General features: G+C 35.8%; 3 protein-coding genes across 3 annotated transcripts in view; all 3 read right to left on the bottom strand.

Annotated features, from left to right (window-relative positions):
- Nucleotides 1-632: 632 nt before the first annotated feature.
- smpdl3a (sphingomyelin phosphodiesterase acid like 3A) lies at nt 633-8,505 on the bottom strand. The gene is made up of 8 exons (XM_081377862.1): nt 8,245-8,505; nt 6,798-7,011; nt 6,487-6,631; nt 5,526-5,622; nt 3,183-3,346; nt 2,814-2,994; nt 2,525-2,649; nt 633-1,781 (listed from the first exon to the last, which is right to left on the bottom strand). Exons 1-8 carry the CDS (start codon nt 8,342-8,344, stop codon nt 1,467-1,469), a joined length of 1,341 nt encoding a protein of 446 aa, XP_081233988.1. The 5' UTR covers nt 8,345-8,505; the 3' UTR covers nt 633-1,466.
- Nucleotides 8,245-10,561, bottom strand: fabp7b (fatty acid binding protein 7, brain, b). Its single transcript, XM_081377863.1, has 4 exons — nt 10,388-10,561; nt 9,809-9,981; nt 9,570-9,671; nt 8,245-9,209 (listed from the first exon to the last, which is right to left on the bottom strand). The coding sequence occupies exons 1-4, from the start codon at nt 10,458-10,460 to the stop codon at nt 9,159-9,161; spliced, it is 399 nt and encodes a 132-aa protein (XP_081233989.1). The 5' UTR covers nt 10,461-10,561; the 3' UTR covers nt 8,245-9,158.
- A 1,302-nt stretch (nt 10,562-11,863) lies between these two features.
- pkib (protein kinase (cAMP-dependent, catalytic) inhibitor beta) overlaps nt 11,864-21,541 on the bottom strand; it is a 39,928-nt gene continuing 30,250 nt past the window's right edge. Inside the window, exons 2-3 of the mRNA XM_081378664.1 lie at nt 14,949-15,117; nt 11,864-12,042 (exon numbers count right to left, since the gene is read on the bottom strand). Coding sequence (XP_081234790.1) covers nt 11,960-12,042; nt 14,949-15,093 — 228 coding nt within the window. The 5' untranslated portion in view covers nt 15,094-15,117 and the 3' untranslated portion in view covers nt 11,864-11,959. The remainder of the gene's footprint in view (nt 12,043-14,948; nt 15,118-21,541) is intronic.

Genomic DNA, 21,541 nt, shown 5'->3' with positions numbered 1-21,541 from the left:
CTCTCTGAGATTTATGTGGCTGTCAAACTCTGGCCCAACTCAGTACAGCCCTGTGTGGCCCGTGCTTAAAAAAAATCCCATCCCTCCTTTAGTGCCGCCAGTGCAGCAGGTCAAATATTGACCCGTCCCCCTCACAGATGAGTCTCTGTGGGGAACTCTGAGGAACACGATTGGCAGACCACTGATGAACGCTGATTAGAGCATCTCAGTCAGTCGTTAAAACAGCCTGCCAGAGTCACCACGGCACCCCCTTTATCTCAGTGTCAACTTTCTGGCTCCACAAACCATTGTGAGTCATCAAAGGCAGTATAGCACTTGAATGCCAATGACCACACGAGGAGGGGGTCCAGACAAATGAACTAGAGAACATTTCATAAGACCCTCAGTGGAGGCAGCGAGCAGACAGTATCCCTGCGAGGGGTCTGAGTGTGTATGGGGCCTCTGAGTGGGGTGCTTGGACTGGATTTTACGCATGGTTTTCTGATTAAAAATGTGACCATGTTTACAACGAGTGTGGTGTAGTAAAGATTGACTAGTTATAACTGGTATAAACTTTCAAAATAATGAAAGCAAAACTAAATTATTGTTGATGATTCCAGGATTAGAAAGACATGAAGCACTAAAACAATAAAAAGCTTGCAAAAGCTGTCATATTTTATTTATTTTTTTGTGCAAGGAAGACTGTGGCTACATTCAGCAACATAGAAGAGTGGTCCGATCAGATAAAATGATTTTTCCCTTTAATTTCTAGCAACATATTTAAAAAAAAAAACCTGCAACTAAAAGCATACTTATTTTTATAAAAAGTCTATAGAAAATTATGCGAAATTATTTTGCAAATAAAGTATAAAATGCATTACAATAATTTTAAAATATATATATTTTTTTAAAGTGCCTTAAAATCAGTATCAGGTTTCACAAGTAAATCTTAAAAACCATGTAATGTTTCACCCCAAACTGAATAAGAATAACTAAATTATTTTTTTTTTTTGCTTAAAATTAAGCATTTAATCACCATAGTATTTGTAATACAGCCTTTTTTGCTTAAATTATTATTAATTTACATATTCTTTTGCAATATTACAGCAAAGACACCATTACGAATAGTGGCATTTACCACTAAATCATGGATCATGATAAATCATGGACACATAATGATAGTGAGAATGTCTAGGGGAAAATGTGGTTAAATGTTCATGAATATAATGAAAATCAATGAAGAAGAAAAAATCTTAATAGTGTTAAATTAGGCATCATTTTCTTTACATGCGTAAATTTGGAGTTGCTCCACCCCCAGTCTCCCCCCTCTCTTTTTGGTTTTGGGGTGAAGTGAGACATGTTTTCCTGAGGTTCACCCATTTATTATTATTATCATTTAAATAAAAATGTTCCCTGATTTCTATTAATAAAAAAAGATTAAGACCCTTTTTTTTTTAGAGTATCCACTCCTGAACTGTAACTTCAGCTCAATCTTTTGGTCTCCCGGCCCTCGCCATACACTGCAAGTAGGTCTCTCGATCCAAAAAGTGCACAGCACACACCTGAACCATTTTGCAAAAACTCTCACATGTGATGTTTAAGTTGTAGCTCACCATAAAATGGTTAAAATACTTCTCAAAGGCTTTGCTCTGTGGCTGCTCGAATCTAAGAGCAAGTTCATGCAAGTTGTGGGGCTGAATGTCTTCGATATCAAAAGCCTCAGTCATAATGTATTCCAGCTTCCACTCTGACCTTTTTTCCAGGTTTGCTTCTGTGAGATTTAAATAGAACTGCCAAATATCCTGTAGAAGAAAAAAAAAGAGAGTGATTATTACAAGAGATACAACAGAAGAGCCATGCTTTGAGCTGACACCTTGATTAAAACACAGCATGTAATTAGAACTGACACTACCATTAATCATTCAGAAACAGGACTTGCTCAAGGAAGAGACACATTGGTGGTGCAAGAATGACCTCACACAAAAAACATTTTCACATTTATTAGAATTAAGCCTATTTAGCTTAAATATTTAGCTCTAAATAAGTCAGAATATCAAAAGACACAAGTGCCTTGTCTAATATATGGAAGCTTTTTTTGCCTCAAAAAAAAAAAAAAAAAAGGTAATATCTTTTTATCTCACAAATCTGACCTTTTTTTTCTTGCAACTGCGAGTTTATACCTCACAATTCTGAGAAAAAAGTCAGAATTGCTAGCTATAAACTTGGAATTAAGAGAATATCTAAATTGCGATATCTAAACTTGCAAGAAAAAATTCAGAAATGCGATGTATAAACTCGCACTTGCGAGTTATCATTTTGTAGTTATCGTTCTTGGTGTGAACGGGCCTTTTTAATTCTGAATTGCAAAAAAAAAAAGAAAAAATAAAGTTTTGTGAGATAAAAAGCTGCAATTACCTTTTAAATTGTTTTATTCCATGATGGAAGAAAGCTTCCATGCTAATAATTATAAGTATGTTCTAATAATTCTAAAGGCATGCTAAGTAAATAAATCAGTGCTTGAACTTGCTAGTAGGTGGAGACTTACCAGTAAACCATAGTTCTCAGGGTGGTACAGATACGCACGGAGGCCAGGATTGTTCGAAAATGGCTCCAATATACTTTTGATAGGTGTAACAGCAGGTGTGACAAATATAGAGTTCACAGGTTTCCCTTGAAAAGATTTATGGTACATAAATCAGTATGGTATATACTGTATATATACACACACATATACATGATGTGTATTTTATTTGAACTAAGTCAACAGTTTGGAACTAAAAAACAACTTTTGAATCGCTTATTTAAAATATTAATGTACTGCAGTGTTATGTTACCTTTGTGATCCAGCAGAACCATTATGCTGTCTCGATGAGTGTGACCGTAGAATTGACCCTCAACGACGTCACTGTAGTTGCGAAATATTTTGACCAGTTGTTCATTGTAGCTTTCTCGGATGGCTGTTGTATTTACAGCATAGGGTAGGTAACCGATGGGGACGTGAGCAATTACATAGACCTCAGAGGAACAGATGACAGTGAAATTCAACTCAGCAGTCACTCACACACTGCTGATGTCACTTACATGGACATACCACTTTGCAACTCTTAATTTACAGCCTTATAACGAAATGACCTCTTATGATCAGTGCAGCGGGCTCTTTCTAAAATTAAACTGTCTTGTAAAAGCAGACAGAATATACTCACCTTCTCCATGTTTTGTCTTGAGAGCTCAAGCGTTTCCTGCAGCCACTGGAACTGCCCAGCAGGATCAGACATATTTACAGTCACTTCATTAGGACTGTAGTACAGGTTTGTGTTGAGACTCACCAGACGTAGGCCAGGTTTGATCACAAGAGAGTAAAAGCCACCTTCATGCAAACAAGTAACATATGAAGAGTATTAGCTCACTATATTGTCACAGAGCTAAAGGCCACTGTTAGGCACCATGCATCACAGTAACAGTGAAATATATATATATTAGTGGTCTGAACTAAATCCAGAAGAACTGCGGGAACGTCTACAAGATGCTTGAAGAAACCTTCCTGCAAAGCTACTGTCGTGGAAATTTTAAACTGTATATTAAACTAACCATGTTTCTAACATCTAACCTTATAACTTTAACATCTAACAATTTGAACAGGATGTACTATGACAAAACCAATGGAAAACTTTGACTGTGTGCGTATGTATGTATGTATGTAAAAATAACATGAAACTAGACAGTCTGTTAGAATCTTGTGATTAACAGATGAAGACTTAATTAAGATCAAAGTTTGCTTTACCTAGTAACAGAGGGGTTTGCATATGAAGAACCAATCAAATAATGGGGAAATTATGTAATGCAGCCTGACATTTATGCCATACCCCGATTCTATAAAAACTGTTGTATATGTGTTTTACGGTGGGAGTCTCAATGGAATTTGTCTGAGATCCTCCGGCCTTGATCCTTCTTGGGAGAGTTCTCTGAGAACTGCTCGAAGACTCTCCCGGCCGTTATTAAAGCATTTAGAGGACATTTGCTGATGTCTGTCTGTTAATTTCTGCTGCGCAGCAGGTTAGTTTAGGCAAACAAGTTAGACTAGGAGATATCAAGTGGAGACGTCGATTTGTAGACGAGACTAAGATAGACTAAAACGTCGACAGTAGGCGTTAGGGGACGTCGATTGTAGACGAGACCCAGATAGACGAAAGGTCAACAGTATACGCGTTAGGGGACGTCGATTGTAGACGAGACCCAGATAGTTAGATTCAAGGAAATTTCCACCACACTACAGTACTGTGAAAAGTACTGGCACTTGTGTTAAAATGCTGTATTAACTAATTCAAATCAATATATGGTGTAACGACCCTTTGCGTTTAAAACGGCTTTTGTCCAGGTACACTTGCGCATAGTTTTTCAGGGAGCTTTGCAGGAAGGTTTCTTCAAGCATCTTGGAGACGTTCCCGCAGTTCTTCTGGATTTAGTCTGTCTCAGTTTTTTCTGTTTCTTCATGTAATCACAGACGGACTCGATGATGGTGAGATCAGATCATACCGGCTGTTGTCAGATTCCTTGTGCATACACAAATCTCACTGGATTATTACAATTAATGGCAAAAAGAATGTTTGGAAATGTAAACTGATATTTCCTACTGACATACTACAGCAAAAGATATAAATAACTGACTCAAAACCGGGGGGGGGGGGGGGGGGGAATTAACATGCCTAAGACTTTGGCACAGTACTGTATATATATATATATATATATATATATATATATATATATATATATATATATATATATATATATATATATATATATATATATATATATATATATATATATATATATATTCACACACACACACACACACACACACACACACACACACACACATATATATATATTTAGGGATGCACCGATATTAACATTTTGGCTGATACCGATATCTGATAATTCTTTATATTTAGAAGCCGATAACCGATATATTGGCCGATAAATCTAAATCCACATTTTTTGATCATTTCTGAGAGCCTGATTACAAAAACAAAAGTCTCACCATTAAAAGCCATGACACAAACACGCAATTATAATGTTCTCATTATAATTTTATGCAGCCTATATGACAGACTTGTGCTGCACATGTTGCACTGAATTGTATTTTCCTTTTTTGAAGTGATTCCAATCATATTTCAAGCAATTCAAAACCATCATGGTGAACAGTGCACATCTGAAGTGTCTCAGCTGAAGGAAATAATCCATTATTTATCAGCTTTAATATATCGGGCAAATTTTCTTTTCGGGCCGATAACACCAAAAATGATCATATATCATCCGATACCGATATGGTGGCCAATTTATCGTGCATCCCTATATATATATATATATTAGTGACAAAAACAGTGGCTAGATAAAAAAGGATTTTGAGTCATACTGTCGTTTGCATCCAAGTATTTTAGCAAGGCTAAAACTTTGCATCGACCAATCAGCATCCAAAATCCCCAAATAATATAGTAATTTAAATGTTCTCATATGTTCTCATTCATGTCTTCCTTATCTGCAGTTACCTTTTTGCAAAGTTGCTACAGCAGCTGGGGTCAACCACGGAGACCAGAGTTTGGCTACAGCGTCGTAAATTTCATTTTCAGATGTCGGCAACTGATCCTAAAATGATTTAAAGCAATATTAGACACAAAAAAGAAACCTGCATAAAATATTTTAATATTCAAAATAGGATACTACACTGCACTTTTAGAGTAAAAGGGTTATATATTTAGAGCCTTAAAAGGTTATGTCACATGATTCATATATAGAACCCTTTAAGGTTTCATTTTATAGATTTAGTTTCAATGATTGAATTTTGTTTTAATTAATTTTTAATTCAATTCATGTGAATTGAACAGCTCATAAACATTCTTAATCACTTGGGGGAAAAAAACTGTTAAACATGAAAGTATTATGCAATCATTTAAGACATTTCTCCTTTTTGAAAAAATGTAGTCAATAACCCTAGGGTTCTATATAGAACACCATTAAACCTTTTTTTAATATTTCAGCAGTATGCAGCAATCATACTGTGCCAAATTGAGCCGTACACGACAGAGTACGCCGTTTCAAATACTGATCCCACAATGCAATGCACTCACCATTTCTATTTTCATAAAGGAAGCAGAGGTAATATCAGTAAAGAATATGACATCTTTTTCTTGATTTATGTTTTCATCAAATTGTCCAAAGATGTTTTTATGTAAAATGTAATTAAAAATGGATGCCACTCAATACCCCTAATGAAGAGATATGGAAATGTTTGAATAGTTTTTTTTGTCGCATAATTGTTTAAATGCACTTATATTTAAAAAAATTAAAACATAATACAATAATAAAATATAAACACACATATATAAATACATTTGCAGTATCCAAATATTCCATTCAAACAACCTAAAAATGTCTGCCCTTTATTTGACCCCAGAACTGTCGTCTTGGCTATAACTCCTAGAGCTCTAGTTGCCCTTGGATTTGAAATACCTGTGGCCAGTAGTCGTGGTTTCCCAGGGCAGGGTAAACTGGCAGCTCTGGGAAGAACTGACGTATGGTGTGAGTCATATTGGCAATAACATTGATCACTATATCAGTGGAAAGCTCTTCTTTTGGGACATGTGGAGGGCTGTCTCTGCAGTGAGGGGCACAACATTTAAATAAAAGTTAAGAAATATTGAAGACAAAAACCATGATGTGATCATTAGCTCCCAAATTCAATAACCACTTTCAAGTAGAACAAATTATACCAACTGATTACACAGAACAGCTGCGAGCCAAAAAATGAGTTTGCTTTATACCCTGTCCATATAATGAAGTCGGGCTGCAGGTCCACTTGTTTCATGTAATTGAACGCTGAGAGAATGAGCTGGTATGGAGAATCACACAGGAAATCTCCAAAGACTCCTGGATCCAATGCAGGAACTCCCTTGGAGGAAAAACAAACTTTGGTGTGGTCTTCTGTGACATGGTAGGTTGGATCCAAGTGCAGGTCTGAGATATGCCAGAATTTAGCTGGAATTTAAAATGAGCAAGTTAAAAGCCATTTGACAAATATGCAAAATACTCCCCTTAAATATTGATGCGTCAAATATTTTGTCCAATTCTGGAGCTATTTCACCGCAAATCGGGCCAATGCTACTTTAAAAGAGCACTGCAATCAACTTGAAATCAATTCTTATATCGACTTCCTCATTCAAATATTTCAAAACTAATCTGGTTAGTTTGTTTGTTTGGACCCAGTAGAAAGACACTATTGAACACTTACTCATTCATTTTATTTTTACCATTTTTGTTTTGTTATGAAAAATGACTGTTTTCCAGCATAATAATGCATCCTTTTTGTTTAGGTACAACTGGACCCCAACAAATCCACAAAATATTGAAAATAATAACAATAAAAAAATAAAAAATACATAGTCAACTTCATAGTCAAATCATATACATGTAATACACCATTTTAATAATCTTTGCAACTAAAAATTCTTTGTGTGTATATGTATGCATGTATCTCTCTCTCTCTCTCTCTCTATATATATATATATATACAATCTATCTATCTATCTATATATGTGTGTGTTTAATAACATTTGAATTACATTTCAAACATGTCAGCAGCAATCTTGTTCACAATAATTGCTCATAAAATTGTGAAAAATCATTACATATCATCTGCCTAATTCAATATCCAAGTTAAATATCATCCTTTTCATAATTGTCTTAACCACAGAAAATCTCATTTCAGCACGGCAATATGCTCTTCTTAATGTAATTTAATAAGTAATATGTTTCTTTCAGATGCATTTCCTCGACTGACATAATTTAACTAACCTGATAAAAGGGTCATTTTAAAAAGTCTGTTTGATTTTAAAGTATATTCATGACACTCAATTGATTATTGCAAGATGTTCCATTTATTTGCACTAATATCAGTTGATGCAACAACATTGTCGTGTACATACTAATATTCAAATGTTACAATTTATCAATACACGCACCTTGATGTTAAGAGTATCCAAGTCCCAAACAGAACATACTGCAAACTAAATGCAAACATGGACAACAACAACAACAGCTAAATGTACAAGAATATGTTAAAAAAAGTCTGTTAGAACCGCCAATAAAAGACCAGCCAATGCCAAAACATATGTAAAGTGTCTGCGCGATAGAGCAAACTAATGCATAAAGACAACTTCAGGAGGAGACATGAAGCACCTTTAACAGCTGATCAGGCTCTGAAACACTTACATGCGCTCTGCAGGTGTTTGAAGACATTATTAACCGGCGCAGAAGAAACCTGCAGGTAAAAAACATGACTAAACACGCATAATAGAACGAGTAAAGTCATTCCTGCGCGTCCCTGTTTATATTATTACACCCTCCTTGTGTAAAGCAGAGACTGTAAAAAAAAAAAAAAAAAAGTGTAAACCAAAACAGGAAAAGCAATGGCTAGCTCTCACGTGACGCGTTGTTTGCGCAACCTTCTGCAGTCACGCGCACTGATTGGTCATCACTGATTGGACATCACCTTACTTTAGAATTTTGTGTTTTGAACTTCCGTTTTTGCGGTACTTCTGTATATTTCTATATGGCTTCGCTGTCGAAGAGTAATTAGCTGGTGAAGTGTATTTGCTTATTGTAGGGTTAGCTAAATTTATCGTGAGCATTGTAATGTTTGAAGCAGTAGACGGGAAGATTTTAAAAGAGCGGTTCATTCATAAATCCGTAAGATCACATGATGTTATGGAAATTAAAACCGGAAGTGCAGCGCTGAAAAGGGGATATATAACATTTGCATAAACGTCAAAGGTAGCTTATGAAAACAGCAAATTGTTTTGTTCAACAGAAACTATACATTGTAAAATTACAAAACAACCAGAACCTGATATTAGGCAACTGAATTCACTTTTTGTCAACCATCTTAATACGTACATTAAACTCATGAATGAACACACAAGTCATCATTTTTGACTGGTTATTTATTAAATGATTCACAATGACTGAAAGGTATGTTTAAAAAATGACCAAAAATATTGGTAGTCCATTGTTTCATAGAGAAGATTTGAAGAAACCAAGTGCAAGTTGTGCTTTCAGTAAAGCATCAAAGCACATCATGTCTGTTGCTGCCCAGTGAAGAAGAAAAAACCTGATATTCCCAAAACTTATGCTTTTTCATAGGTGCGCACAGCCACCACGTCCCCAAAGGTGAGTTTCTGAAACAAAATTGAAATCAGCAAACAATAAAGTGCAAGTTATAAATGTCATTTTTTAAATGTATTTTCATTTAGTTTGGACTGTCTTATTGATTTGTTCTTTTGTTTATCAATGGTGTATGTTAAGTCCACCTGTTTGTAGGCTACTACCTTTATGTTGTTGTCTTATACTTGTTCTAACTTTGCACATTTGAGCTTGGAGAAACTTAATTTTGTTCTGCTGTACACAGTACACTATTAAGCATGTACAATAAAGCACGTTGAACTTGAACAAATATCAGTTTATGAATATAAACTAAAGTTGAGTTTATTGACCAAATATAAATATAGGCTACTGAATACTAGTGTAAAGAGCCTTACCATCACCATCTTCCCGTCCTTGATCTCCCGGACAAAGGTGGTCTCTTTACTATCCCACTTCTGCACATGAACAAGCCGGTCTCCATCCATTACCACCGTGGACTGGTAAAAATAACACATTACTGCTTATTCATCTCAGACAGAAAGCTTCAGAGTTCAGACAGAAGCTCTGAAATGGGAATGCATTGTTCCCAGTTGTATCATTCTCCATTAAACCATGTTATGAGGCATAAACCTACTTTACAGTTTCGGTCATCTGCGGTGGTCTCATCAAACTCCTCGCCCAGTGTGAATGAGATCTCAGTGTTCTTAAAAGTACTCTGTGTTTTTTGGACCACTTTATCCCCCTCTTTCGAGATGACGAGGGTCGGTTTAGTCACATTTCCAACTTGTCTTACTGCAAACCCAACACCTTAGAAAGAATCACATTCATTGAAATCTGCTCACTAAACCCAGGGTTTTTAATAGGATGCGTCTGAAATTAAAACCATAATGGTAACACTTTGAGGTTTCATTTGTTAACATTACTAAGCTACACTAGTTAACATGAACTAACAATGAAACATACTTCTACATCATTTTTAAAAAGTAATGTTAATCTCAACATTGACTACTACATTTTTAAGATCAAAAGTTGTATCTGCTGACATTAATGCACTGTGAATAAGATTAATAAATGCTGTTAAAATATATGGCTCATTGCTGGCATTAACTAATGTTAACAAATGAGACCTTATTATAGTATTACCACTTACCACCATAATAAATACAAATAAAAATGATCAGAAAAAATGAATAATTATTATCATAAAACTTACCTAGAGCTTTCATGTACTCGTCAAAGTTCTCACTGTTGACCAGTTTCCATGTGCCACAGAAAGCCTCTACCATTTTCAAAACTAAGCTTTTCTGATCAATAAGCAAACACTAAACTTTATATTAATGCTCTGTAGAATGTGTAGCTGCATTTTCTCTTTGCAAAGGATCTTAAATAGTTTTTTTCAACTGCATGAAAATGATTAAACATGAGTGGGAGGAGTCAGCATTCCTATTGGCTGTTAGTCGAAAGTAAAACATTTGATTGACTGTTGAGTGTGTGAAAGTTTTTACTAAGTAAATAAATTTAAATTATATAAAAAATTATGATATTTATGCTCTAAATTGTAAATACAGATTTAATTGTTAATAAATTTAAATGCTAGTTTGTAGAAAATAAAACCAAATGCTTTAACTCCATTAACAGCAACAAAAAATGAAATATTGCACACATATATTAGATATTTCGGCTAGTTTATAAACCTATTTTGTTTTGAAATGATACCCCCCCCCCCCCCAAAAAAAAAATCTAATGGGATATTTTTTTGTGCCCACACATTATAAAACAGTGTCCTCTGCTGGTTGCATAAATTACCATGGTCCACGGTGCAAAAAATTAAAACTACTAAAACTAAGCACAGGATTTATTGTAATTTTTTAAACATAGCATAATGCCATTTTATATGTAGCTTACATCAGACAAAATAACACAAGATTTATGGGCAGGTAAAAAATAAAATAAAATGCAATTCTCTGACAGAAGCATGATGAAAAGACAACAACATGTCTCCACAATCATATTTTTCCATTGCCATAGACAACAGTAATGAAATATCTGAGACAAGCACTTAAGATGACGTCCAAATGACATGAACACAGATGTTTGCAGCGATACATCAGACAGCTAACAATCCAATTCCAGCTCACGCAGGGCAACACCGACAGCACACAAAGGCTTTTAAACAAAACTAGCAAATATAATGTACAATTCTCTATTTACAAGAAGAAAATATCATATTTCATGTTATTCAGCACTGTTTCTTATCCTCTGGCTAGAATGTTAACAATGCATATCTTTACAATACAAAACACAGAAGATGTGGCGTTGTACAAGGACAGACAAATATTGTAAGATAAAAAAACTTTACTTACGTCACCAAATGGAATGTTTTAACTTTTTTTGTGCAAAAAGAGACATTTTTGCCACTACATGTCATCGTTCAGAGAAAATGCCGGTATGGAAAGTCTTATAACGAAACAAAATGTTCCTTTCAAATGGGAAAGCAGGTCACGTCTTGTTTTCATAAGACACACAAAACAGCCGGTCATTAAGAAAATCATGACAGAGAGTCTTTGGAAAAAAAAAGTCAAAGTCATTGAGGTGAAAATGACCAATCGTAGCTTCAGATGAGTTCCTCTAGAGGAATGAGCTGTTTTCTGCTGACCCATGCATGCCTGAATGCCAATCAAAGGTGGTCTTGATGTTGCATAGCACAGAGTGTAACAGTTGTTTGGTCAATGGGCCAAGAGTAGAGGCAGGTCACGTGTGAGTCTCTCAGGTTGGTGTTGAGTTATTAGCCCTCTGTCTTTGTCTCCCCTGTGGTTTCTTTAGGTGGGTCGGCCGAGGATGAGCTCTCTCCGCCCTGTTCCCCATCATCTGTGCAAAGGCCAAAAAGAATCTTTATTAAATGAGGTACATGAATTTGTTTTTAAGCAGACATGTTCATCCAAAGCAATCCAAACACAAGGAGCAACATTAGCAGTGCCACATAAAGCAAATTAATACAAGGAAAGTGGATGGGGATTTATACTGTCAAGCTACAAAAGTAATTTTTCCACTGATAATCTTCCATGTAGCTCTCAAATTGAATTTCTGGCTATGTCAACTGATCACATGACACGCCAGAACCAATGGCATTTGGCATTAGAGTCATCAAACCTGTGATTGCACATCTAATATCACCATTCTATTTTTATTCAACACAAGCACCAATGAGATTTGAGAGCTTCGGTTGTGAAGAAAAAGTGAAGTTTCAGTCTGTTCCTCAAACAAAGCATTCCATTTGGCTTGGGAATATAGTGCACATTCTGCACAAGTCGTAAAAACCAGGGCTTTTCAAACATTTTGATGCCCCAGTCCCCTGGCTAAAGTCACCCTTTTAGACAATGAAGAGTAATAATATTATAAATGTTTAAATATTACCTGATTTTCAATTGTTGACTCTTTACCTCTGAAGAGAAACATAAAATGTTGACTGTGGAATAAAATAATTCTTATGATTTCAGATCAGTCTTTAGAAAGAAAAGACAGAAATAATGTCAATTTCAGTATTTTTAAAACTTTTTTATTGTTAATTATTATTATTTTTATGAACCCATAGCCCTCCCTTGAGGCTTCCTGTTTGAATATAAACTACTTTTATGATAATTTTGTTTCTTTTTGGAGCTTGACAGTATTAATCACCATCCGATTTCATTTTAAATAAGAGGAAGACCGAAAAGGTCACAGCTCTAATGCTCTTTGTACTAAAAGACAATTATAATAATCACCACTAGATGGCAGAGAAAGAAAGTCATTCAGGTTGGGAACAGCATGAGGGTGAGTAAATAATGAGGGGATTTTCTTTTTTCGGGTGAACTATCCCTCAAAGACGCTGATTTAGAAACAGTATTCTGTTTATTATTTAAAACAGGATAAATAATGTATGATTCATCATCACTCCTCTGCTGAAAATCTCCACGGTCATCACAAACAGCTCATGGAACATCATTTGTTTATGCCCTTGAGGCTTATGGGTAACACAGAGCAGATCAAAAGTGTTTGACTGCAGGCAATTTTTGAAGCAGGTTCAGTCATCTAATCCTGCAAGAAGGCATTTTGAAATCACCTGATCAGAAACGTGTGCTTTGAATCAAGGTCATTGCCTAGGGCATTCAATTGTTGATATCACTCTCTCTCTTTTTTTTCGTTTTTTTGAAAATCACAGGTTTTCACCATGCAGCAACCACAGAAACAAAGGAATGACTTTCTGACAGCATCTGGTGGCATTCTAACATGCAGCCGGCCCCGTGATGACAGCTCAATCAAGCAAAGGCACTTAAGTGTGTTTGTGATGACAGAGTGCTCCTTTCTCTGTTGAAAAGCACCTTTTAAAGAGAGGTGCTTTTGTCAATCACAGCTTAGTCTCGCACAGGAACGGAGCTAGACTCTGACAACATAATGGCCCATTTTATATATCAGAGGTGCAATGTATGGATTAAATTAGACTAGTTAACTTATGCACTGAACTAGTTTTCAGCCCTGTTCATTATTAATCCCATTGCATAAGTTTGCTGCAGTATTTCATCCTGGTTATGTCCTTTTATGTACACCATTTCTTTCCTTTTTATTAAATCATTTTTAAATCCAACTTTTATTTCTTTATCCTTTTTCTTTGCATATTATGTTGTTATTACAATATAAAACAAATGTTTTATATATATATATATATATATATATATATATATATATATATATATATTTAAAATGTAATTCAATTAATCTGATGGAAAAGTTGAATTTTCAGCATTATTACTTCAGTCTCACATGATAATATTATATGATATATGCTGTTATGCTGACTTGCTGCTCAATAAATAATTCTTCTTCTCCTTCTTCAGTTGTGCTGCTATATTTTTGTTGAAACCAAGTTCCTTTTTTCAGGATTCTTTGACGAATAGAAATCTCAAAAGAACAGTATTTATTTAAAATAGACATCTTATGTAACATTATGTCTTTAATGTTACTGTTGATCAATTGAATGCATCCTTTCTGAATAAAAATACTTATTTAAAAATATTCAAAAAGTAATAGGCTACTTAAAATATTTAATACTTATTCTCTAGTCTAAATAACATAATAATTAAAGGAATGTTAAGGAATCTCTCACACACTTTTTGACATATTTTCTAATTGAAAGTCACTTGGCGAGTGATAAAGTTGTTGATATCCAGTGAATGCACCAATGAGTAAGAGTAGTCATATTTCATGAGCTAGGAGGGTTGTTTTCTTTACTTTTTTATTAATTTGTATTGAATGATTTTCATTATTTTTCCCATATTTTGCCTAGCCCTGTCCATTAGTCTCAATGTATAAACCAAAAACATGTGTTTGTGAGACTAGCATTCTGGCAAAGACATATTTTTGATTATCAGCATATACATTGAGACTAATGGACATATAACTGTGGCGTGAAGAAGGGGCGGGGCCGAGAACCGTGATCAGATCGAGTGAATGTTTACGAGCGACACATGCACAACAACGGTCTCGAGTCCCACAGTGGAGCTCTGGAAGGATAAAATGAGTGACGACAGTGGAAGACAAGAAAGGACCAGGCCTAAGACATTTATGTTGTGGTTTTATGCTTATATGCAACAGTCGTCCATGAGGGGCTGCTGCTTACTTTCGTTTTGCTGTGATTAAACTTTGCCGGTTCCCGCCTCCTTCTTCCCTGAACAATGAACATTGTTACAATAATAAGCCCAGTTGAACAGAAAAAAACAATGCAGGACAACATACAGTACCTCCTACTGAAAGCTCGGCTAGTTTATCAGGTAGGTCAGCGGCTCCAGAACCAGCAGTGGAACCTAGAATATCTGGCAATGCATTCCGCCGGCCAGTCCTGCCCGTGGCTGCAAAGTCCGAGACAACAGGTTCCACATCAGTCATCTCTGGTGGTCTTCATAGCATCATCTGAAACAAACAAAATGAAATGCACTCGCTCAGTGACTGACATATGAGGGTTAAATTAGAGGGTTGTTTAACAGTTCATTAGCAGTTCTACACTGTAAAATATAATAATAATAATAATAATAATAATAATTCATCTTATTAAGTTAATAAAATTAAAAAGATTGAAGAGTGTTAGATTTTGCTTTGTTCTACACAAGCATATTAATTGCTAACTTGAAATATTAGGTAAGGTAACTCATACAATTTGATTTGTAGGATTAGTTTCCTTTTCAAATTCTATGTGATTAATAAAACAAAATATTTCCATAACCAGCTGGGTCACAATTAGAGTTTGACATTCTCTAATGAAAATGGAATGTTGCTTGCCAGTGAAAAAACTTGCTGCTATGATGCTAGGGTGTTATAGGTGGTTGCCAGGGTGTTGCTATGTGGTTGCTTATGTGCTCTGAGTGGTTTTTAGCCCGTTGCCATGCGGTTGCAAGGGTGTTCTGGGTGGTTACTATACTAAAACACCTATAGGTGTTTACTAACTGACCCAAGTCAAAATAGCCCAATCCCAAGTTTTTATGATATTTTTATCCTTAGATAAACCTTGGGTTTCTTCCATCAAAGCATATAATTTTTTTTATATCTTAAACTTTGAAAAATCCCAAACTAAACATCACTAATTAATATTCATATAAACTAATTAATATCCATATAGTGATAGTAAGGCATGAATCAGCATAATAGTGGGCAATGACAATAGCCCTAAGAGAAATTGATGATATTGTACCTGTTCCCTATCATCGTTGTCTCTGATCAGTCAAGAGCACAAAAAGAGCAGCAGTATCAAAATTAGTGGAGCTTGTTCTCCACTGCATCTCTAATGAGACTGTTCTTCTCTCCAGGGAGTGACTGAACCGAGTCGCTGACTATTCCTTTTCTCCCCACACACTGTCTACAGTGCCTTCAGCTGCATTACAACATCCCTTATAATTTCCTCATTGCATTGTCACTAAAAGCCCTATTGGGGCATTTTTCACATTTACCTTTCTCTATTCCTAATTCAGTCAACCACACTGTCAACCACATGCAAGATGGAGTAGCTTTGAGGAATTTGGCCAGAATCCCTCCTGTGTCAAGGAGGATTGCAAATAACATTCATTGTGCTGGCAGTACAAGACAGCATTTCCAAACCATTTGGCAATGCCTTCAGTTAAGTGATTGTTTAGTCTGAGCATCGTTAAATCAGACCTGACTGTACATGTAGCCTGAGGGGAAAATTCACTATTAGAAAAGGCAGATGGGAATGTGGGAAAACAGACTGACTGATAAATTGCACGGTCAGCCCAACCAAATGACCTTTCATTCTCATCCTAAAAAAAAAAAAGATGGCTTTGCTTATCAGATTAAATATAAGATTTAACAGTGATAATATCTGGGTCAGTTTCTCTGCAGTCTAATACTGTATCAATTAGTGATTCTGAGCAAAATCCTGATAACTAATCGATATCTTTATAAATAAAAAAAATGATTTCTCCACAACTGAGAGTATTTTTCTGTTTTAAGAAAAATCGATATCCTGCCCGGTTGAAACCATTATTTCAAATTAGATGGCGCCACTGCAGCTTAATCATATAAATTTCCAATCGATTTCCATCCCTGCCCCACTGGTGCTAAATGTAATGGAATCAAAACATCACTTTTCCTAATGAGAGCTATTTAGCTGGATTTAAGATGGATTTTCTTTACATATTCAATCTGGCCAGCAGAGGGCATGCATTGCATTCATGTAAACTGACATTTCACATGAAGGAGGCTAAAAAATACCCCTATAGATTCAAAGATATTCTATAAAATCAGTGATAAACTACCATGGCTTTTATTGCACCCCTAAAGTGTAATGCCAATGCAAAATCCCCATAGATGATTGAACCAAGTGTATTTTAAATGCAACTTCAAAAAGTATATTTTTTTAATTAATCAATGTTATTTTTGCATTTATAATATTATATATATATATATATATATATATATATATATATATATATATATATATATATATATATATATATATATATTATTTGTATTCATATTTTGAATTAACTGGCTTTTATTTGAATATTTTTTATCTTTTATTTATCTTGAATTATTTTTAAATTATCTTGAAATTGTTTTTCATCTAATATTTATATTTTATTTATTTATTTATTTTATTACCTTTTAAATGTTATTAGAAAGTATTATTATAAACTCTTCTTTCCCAATCACCCTACCTGTCCGCTTGATCCTATCCCTGCTCATCTCCTTCAGGCCATTTCTTCTTCATTTGTACCTGCACTCGCTCCTCTTTACATTAGTACATTTACCACAGCATTTACGCAGGCTCAGATAACCCCACTGCTTAAGAAACCCACTCTAAATCCAGCATTTTAGAAAATTACAGACTGTTATTTCTTCTTCCATTCATTGCAAAGACACTTGAGCGAGCTTTGTTCAACTCTACACCTTTTTCATACAGAACAACCTCCTGGACAACAACCAGTCTGGCTTCAAAAGTGGCCACTCAACTGAAACAGCCCTGCTCTTGGTTACTGAAGCCCTGAGACTGGATCTTGTTGGATCTGTCTGCTGCTTTTGACACAGTTAACCACCAGATCCTCCTTTCAACCCATGACAAAGGGCATCTCAGGAACTTGAAGGGGGTGGATTGGAATCCACTGCTGCTTCAATGTATGTAATGAGTGATTATAATCAAGGTATTAATCAATATTTTTCCTTCTAAATATCAAATGAGTTGAATGACTTCTCTGGAGATTTTACTTTGTTATAGAAGTTACCAGTGTGATTACTGAAATGTTCTTTTCATGTATTCTTTAATGTCTATATTTGATATTTGAATGCAGTAACATTGCTTGCCTATTTATCCCGGCTTCCAGAAATGAAATGGGGACTTGTTTTGTGTTTGAGAAAGGTCTTCAACGTGTTAAAACATATAGGGGTCATTGAAGTCTATAGTCTAAGCAAGGGACCATTTCTCAGTTAAAGCCTATATTTTCCATTTAGACTAAAATGTCCTATCCTGAGAGAAAGAACTTGTTATCTTGATGTTTTGAGATGAGACTCCTGTTTATAGTTAGAGCCTGGCCAAATCCAACCATGGAAAAGATGTGTGTCGGTGTGTGTGTTAGTCTTCTTGCTTACAGGTTAAGGAACCACTGGCATTGTTGGAGATTGACTGAGTTGTTGTTCGAGACATGCTGGCACCAAGCCACCCAAATCTGTGACCTGGAAGGTCACGACTCACGACATGCCTGACTTCAGGGTCCGAGTGTCAGCTGCATAATCTATGGAGATATGCTTCAGTCTATCTGTATATGTGTGGAAAATTACCATGTTTATCTATTTCTTAGCCAATGAGAATCTTTCAACCTGTAAGCAATGATGTAGCTTAGACCTTGGAAATTGTATAACTGCTGTGATCTTTGTAACTGTAAGCGGGGCGTCCTACAAACTCCTGTGTGAGTCTTGAAGCTGACTTCTGCTGAGGAAACTGTAAACTATCTTCAGTAAAACTTTTCTTCAATTTTTTATAATTCTGACTCCGGGTCTTCTTTCAAACATCTGGTCTTTGGGTCCTAAACTGTTAACCCCTAACAAACTGCACTCCAGTAGTTCAGGTCTTACCTCTCAGGTAGGTCCTTCAGCATGAGCTGTCTAAGGGGTGAGCTGTCTAAGTAACAACATCTTGCTATGGGATGCCTCAGGGCTCAATGCTTGGACCACTTCTCTTCTCCATCTACATGTCATCAATGGGATCTGTCATTCGGAAACATTTGTTTTTCCTATCACTGCTATGCTGATGACACACAACTCTACCTCTTATTCCAAAAAGATGATCTGACGGTAGCTGCTCGCATCTCAGCCTGCCTGACAGACATTTCTGGAAGGATAAAGGACCACCACCTTCAACTCAACCTTGCAAAGACAGAACTTGTGGTCTCGGCCAACCCATCACTTCATTACAACCTCTCCATTCGACTAGGTTCGTTAACTATAACTCCTCCCAGGACAGCCAAGAACCTTGGAGTTGTGATTGATGATCAGTTAAGCTTCACAGACCATATTGCTACAACCTGCAGATTTCCCTTATACCACATTAGGAAGATTAGACCCTTTCTATCAGAGCATGCTACACAACTCCTTGTCCAAGCTCTTGCTCTATCCAGACTGGACTATTGAGATGCTCTCTCGGCAGGCCTTTCAGCATGTACTCTCAAACCTCTGCAACTGATCCGGAATGTGGCAGCGTCTTTAACGAGCCAAAGAGAGCACACGTCAAACCCGCTCGCATCAAATTCAAGGCTCTGATGTTTGCGCCACTATACCTAAACTCACTACTTAAGACTTACGTACGGTATGTGCCCTCCAGAAGCTTGTGTTCTGCAAGTTAACGGTGCCTTGTAGTGCCATCCCAAAGAGACACAAAATCACTCTCACAGACCTTTTGCTTGTCTGATCCCTGCTGTTAGAATGACCTGCCTAACTCAATCAAAGCAGAGTCTTATGGAAATTTCCCAAAAAATGGCTGAAGACAGCAAGAAGAATCTTTTTCGTCAACACTTGACCAGTTAACATTAGCACTTACTTGTTCTATTCTGTTCTATTCTACTCTGTTTCTCAAAAAACCTTGCTACGTGCACTTTGCTAGTCTAATAAGGACTTGACACAACACTTTCATACTGTTGCCCTCTTGTTGATTTAATTGCTTCTATTGTTCTCATTCGTAAGTCGCTTTGGACAAAAGCATCTGCACAATGATTAAATGTACATTTACATATCATTTAGCAGACACTTTTATCCAAAGCGACTTACAAATGAGGAGAACAATAGAAGCAATCAAACCAACAATAGGGCAACAATATGCAAGTGCCATGACCAGTCCCAGTTAGTCTAGCACAGAACACAAGTTTTTTTTTAATAGATATAGAATAGTCAGAGTGTTAGTATTAATGGGTCAAGTGTTGCTTAAAAAAATCAGTTTTCAGCTAATGTAAATGTAATTATTATTTTTAATAGTTTTAGTTAACGATAACAACACGGAATCACAATTATATTTAATTATATTTACACATTAATATTTACTATATTAATATTACACATTAATATTAACAATATTTACACAGAAATTACACATTCATGTCTAAATTTGGTCAGTTGAATTGAGTGTCATGTCACCTTTTCCTGTGGGGAACAGAATGGAATTTCAAAATGCCAAAGCTGCTCTGATCACTCACAATCATGTTTTACTGCAATCTTGCTTGATTTATTCTTTATAGAATTGGAACCTGAAGCATCTTGCACACTAAATAAAACCTCTAGACCAACACATCATATACTTCTGAATAGAACTACTATGATGTTAAAACTGTTTCTCCTTTAGTCATGTCTTGTTTTGTCAAGGGCACCATGTGTGCCAGGTCTGCACTGGTGCCCTCTCAAAAATGAATGTGTGCATGACGCCTCTGCATTCTGCCATGAGAAATAAATGTAACATCCATCAAACTGTATCTTTTCTGCTTCTTCATTTTTTCATCTGTTCTGTCTCTGAGTGTGAAGATCCAGGATGATTAGCGAGGACAAATTTAGCTAAACTATAGCCTACACACTTCTTCCCCTACACTCATTTTTAAACCCATCAGTTCCTTAAACAGGGACTGACCACTTCTAATGACTATTTCTTGTTTTGTTTTTTGTTACTCTTACAAACTCAAGCTAATTGATTTTTAACAGAATGACTTTTGAAATGGTAAATTAATGGTTATATGGTCAGTATGGTAAAAGCCTTTGCTGGAGGCCAAACAATGAAGAAAACATTGCTTGGAAATGTGACAGATTTGCATGCTTCAGTGCGAATTGTTTGGTCGGATCTTGATGCAGAGAGATATGTGGGACACCAGAACATCAGAGACATCTGCTGCCACTGCATCAGCTCATACTGAACAGCATAACAAAATAAATATAATTTAGTGCTAAATTAAAAGAAATCGATTAAAACTGACATCAACATGAAAGGACGATAACCAACGATATGATATAGTTCTAAAAATAAAAGAATAGTCCACACCACTATAACGGCACAGAGAAACAAGATCACTTTCACAATGATTTTTTCCAGCTGATGAATGGTAAAAACATTGACAGCATATAATAATCCGTCCTGCTTTCAGAGCTCAAGCCTTTAAAGCAGCAGATGACTAAACTGCAGCGCGTGATTAAAATAAACAGAACGATAGCTATCTTTATCTGGGGTGCGTTTCCCAAAGCCAACTATAGTCACAAGTTCCGTTGTTACCAATAGAGTTCAATGTAAATTGCGATTAGAGTTGGCAAACAATGCTTTTTGGAAACGCACCCCTGTATAGTTATAGTTGTTGGTGTG

The sequence above is a fragment of the Scardinius erythrophthalmus genome (assembly GCF_964197995.2).
Source record: "Scardinius erythrophthalmus genome assembly, chromosome: 11".
Taxonomy (NCBI): domain Eukaryota; kingdom Metazoa; phylum Chordata; class Actinopteri; order Cypriniformes; family Leuciscidae; genus Scardinius; species Scardinius erythrophthalmus.
Note: the sequence above shows the minus strand (reverse complement) of the source record. Positions and strands in the feature narration are given on the sequence as shown.

Bases quoted from the DNA above. Each gene is read 5' to 3' on its own strand.
- fabp7b (XM_081377863.1), bottom strand. From the start codon at position 10,460: ATGGTAGAGGCTTTCTGTGGCACATGGAAACTGGTCAACAGTGAGAAC. The intron at 9,672-9,808 runs GTAGGTTTATGC...TATTTTTACCAG, and splicing joins CAGATGACCGAAACTGTAAA to TCCACGGTGGTAATGGATGG. The intron at 9,210-9,569 runs GTAAGGCTCTTT...ATTTTGTTTCAG, and splicing joins AGGACGGGAAGATGGTGATG to AAACTCACCTTTGGGGACGT.
- smpdl3a (XM_081377862.1), bottom strand. From the start codon at position 8,344: ATGACTTTACTCGTTCTATTATGCGTGTTTAGTCATGTTTTTTACCTG. The intron at 2,650-2,813 runs GTAACATAACAC...AATCTTTTCAAG, and splicing joins GGTTCTGCTGGATCACAAAG to GGAAACCTGTGAACTCTATA. The intron at 1,782-2,524 runs GTAAGTCTCCAC...TTTCTTCTACAG, and splicing joins CTGAGAACTATGGTTTACTG to GATATTTGGCAGTTCTATTT.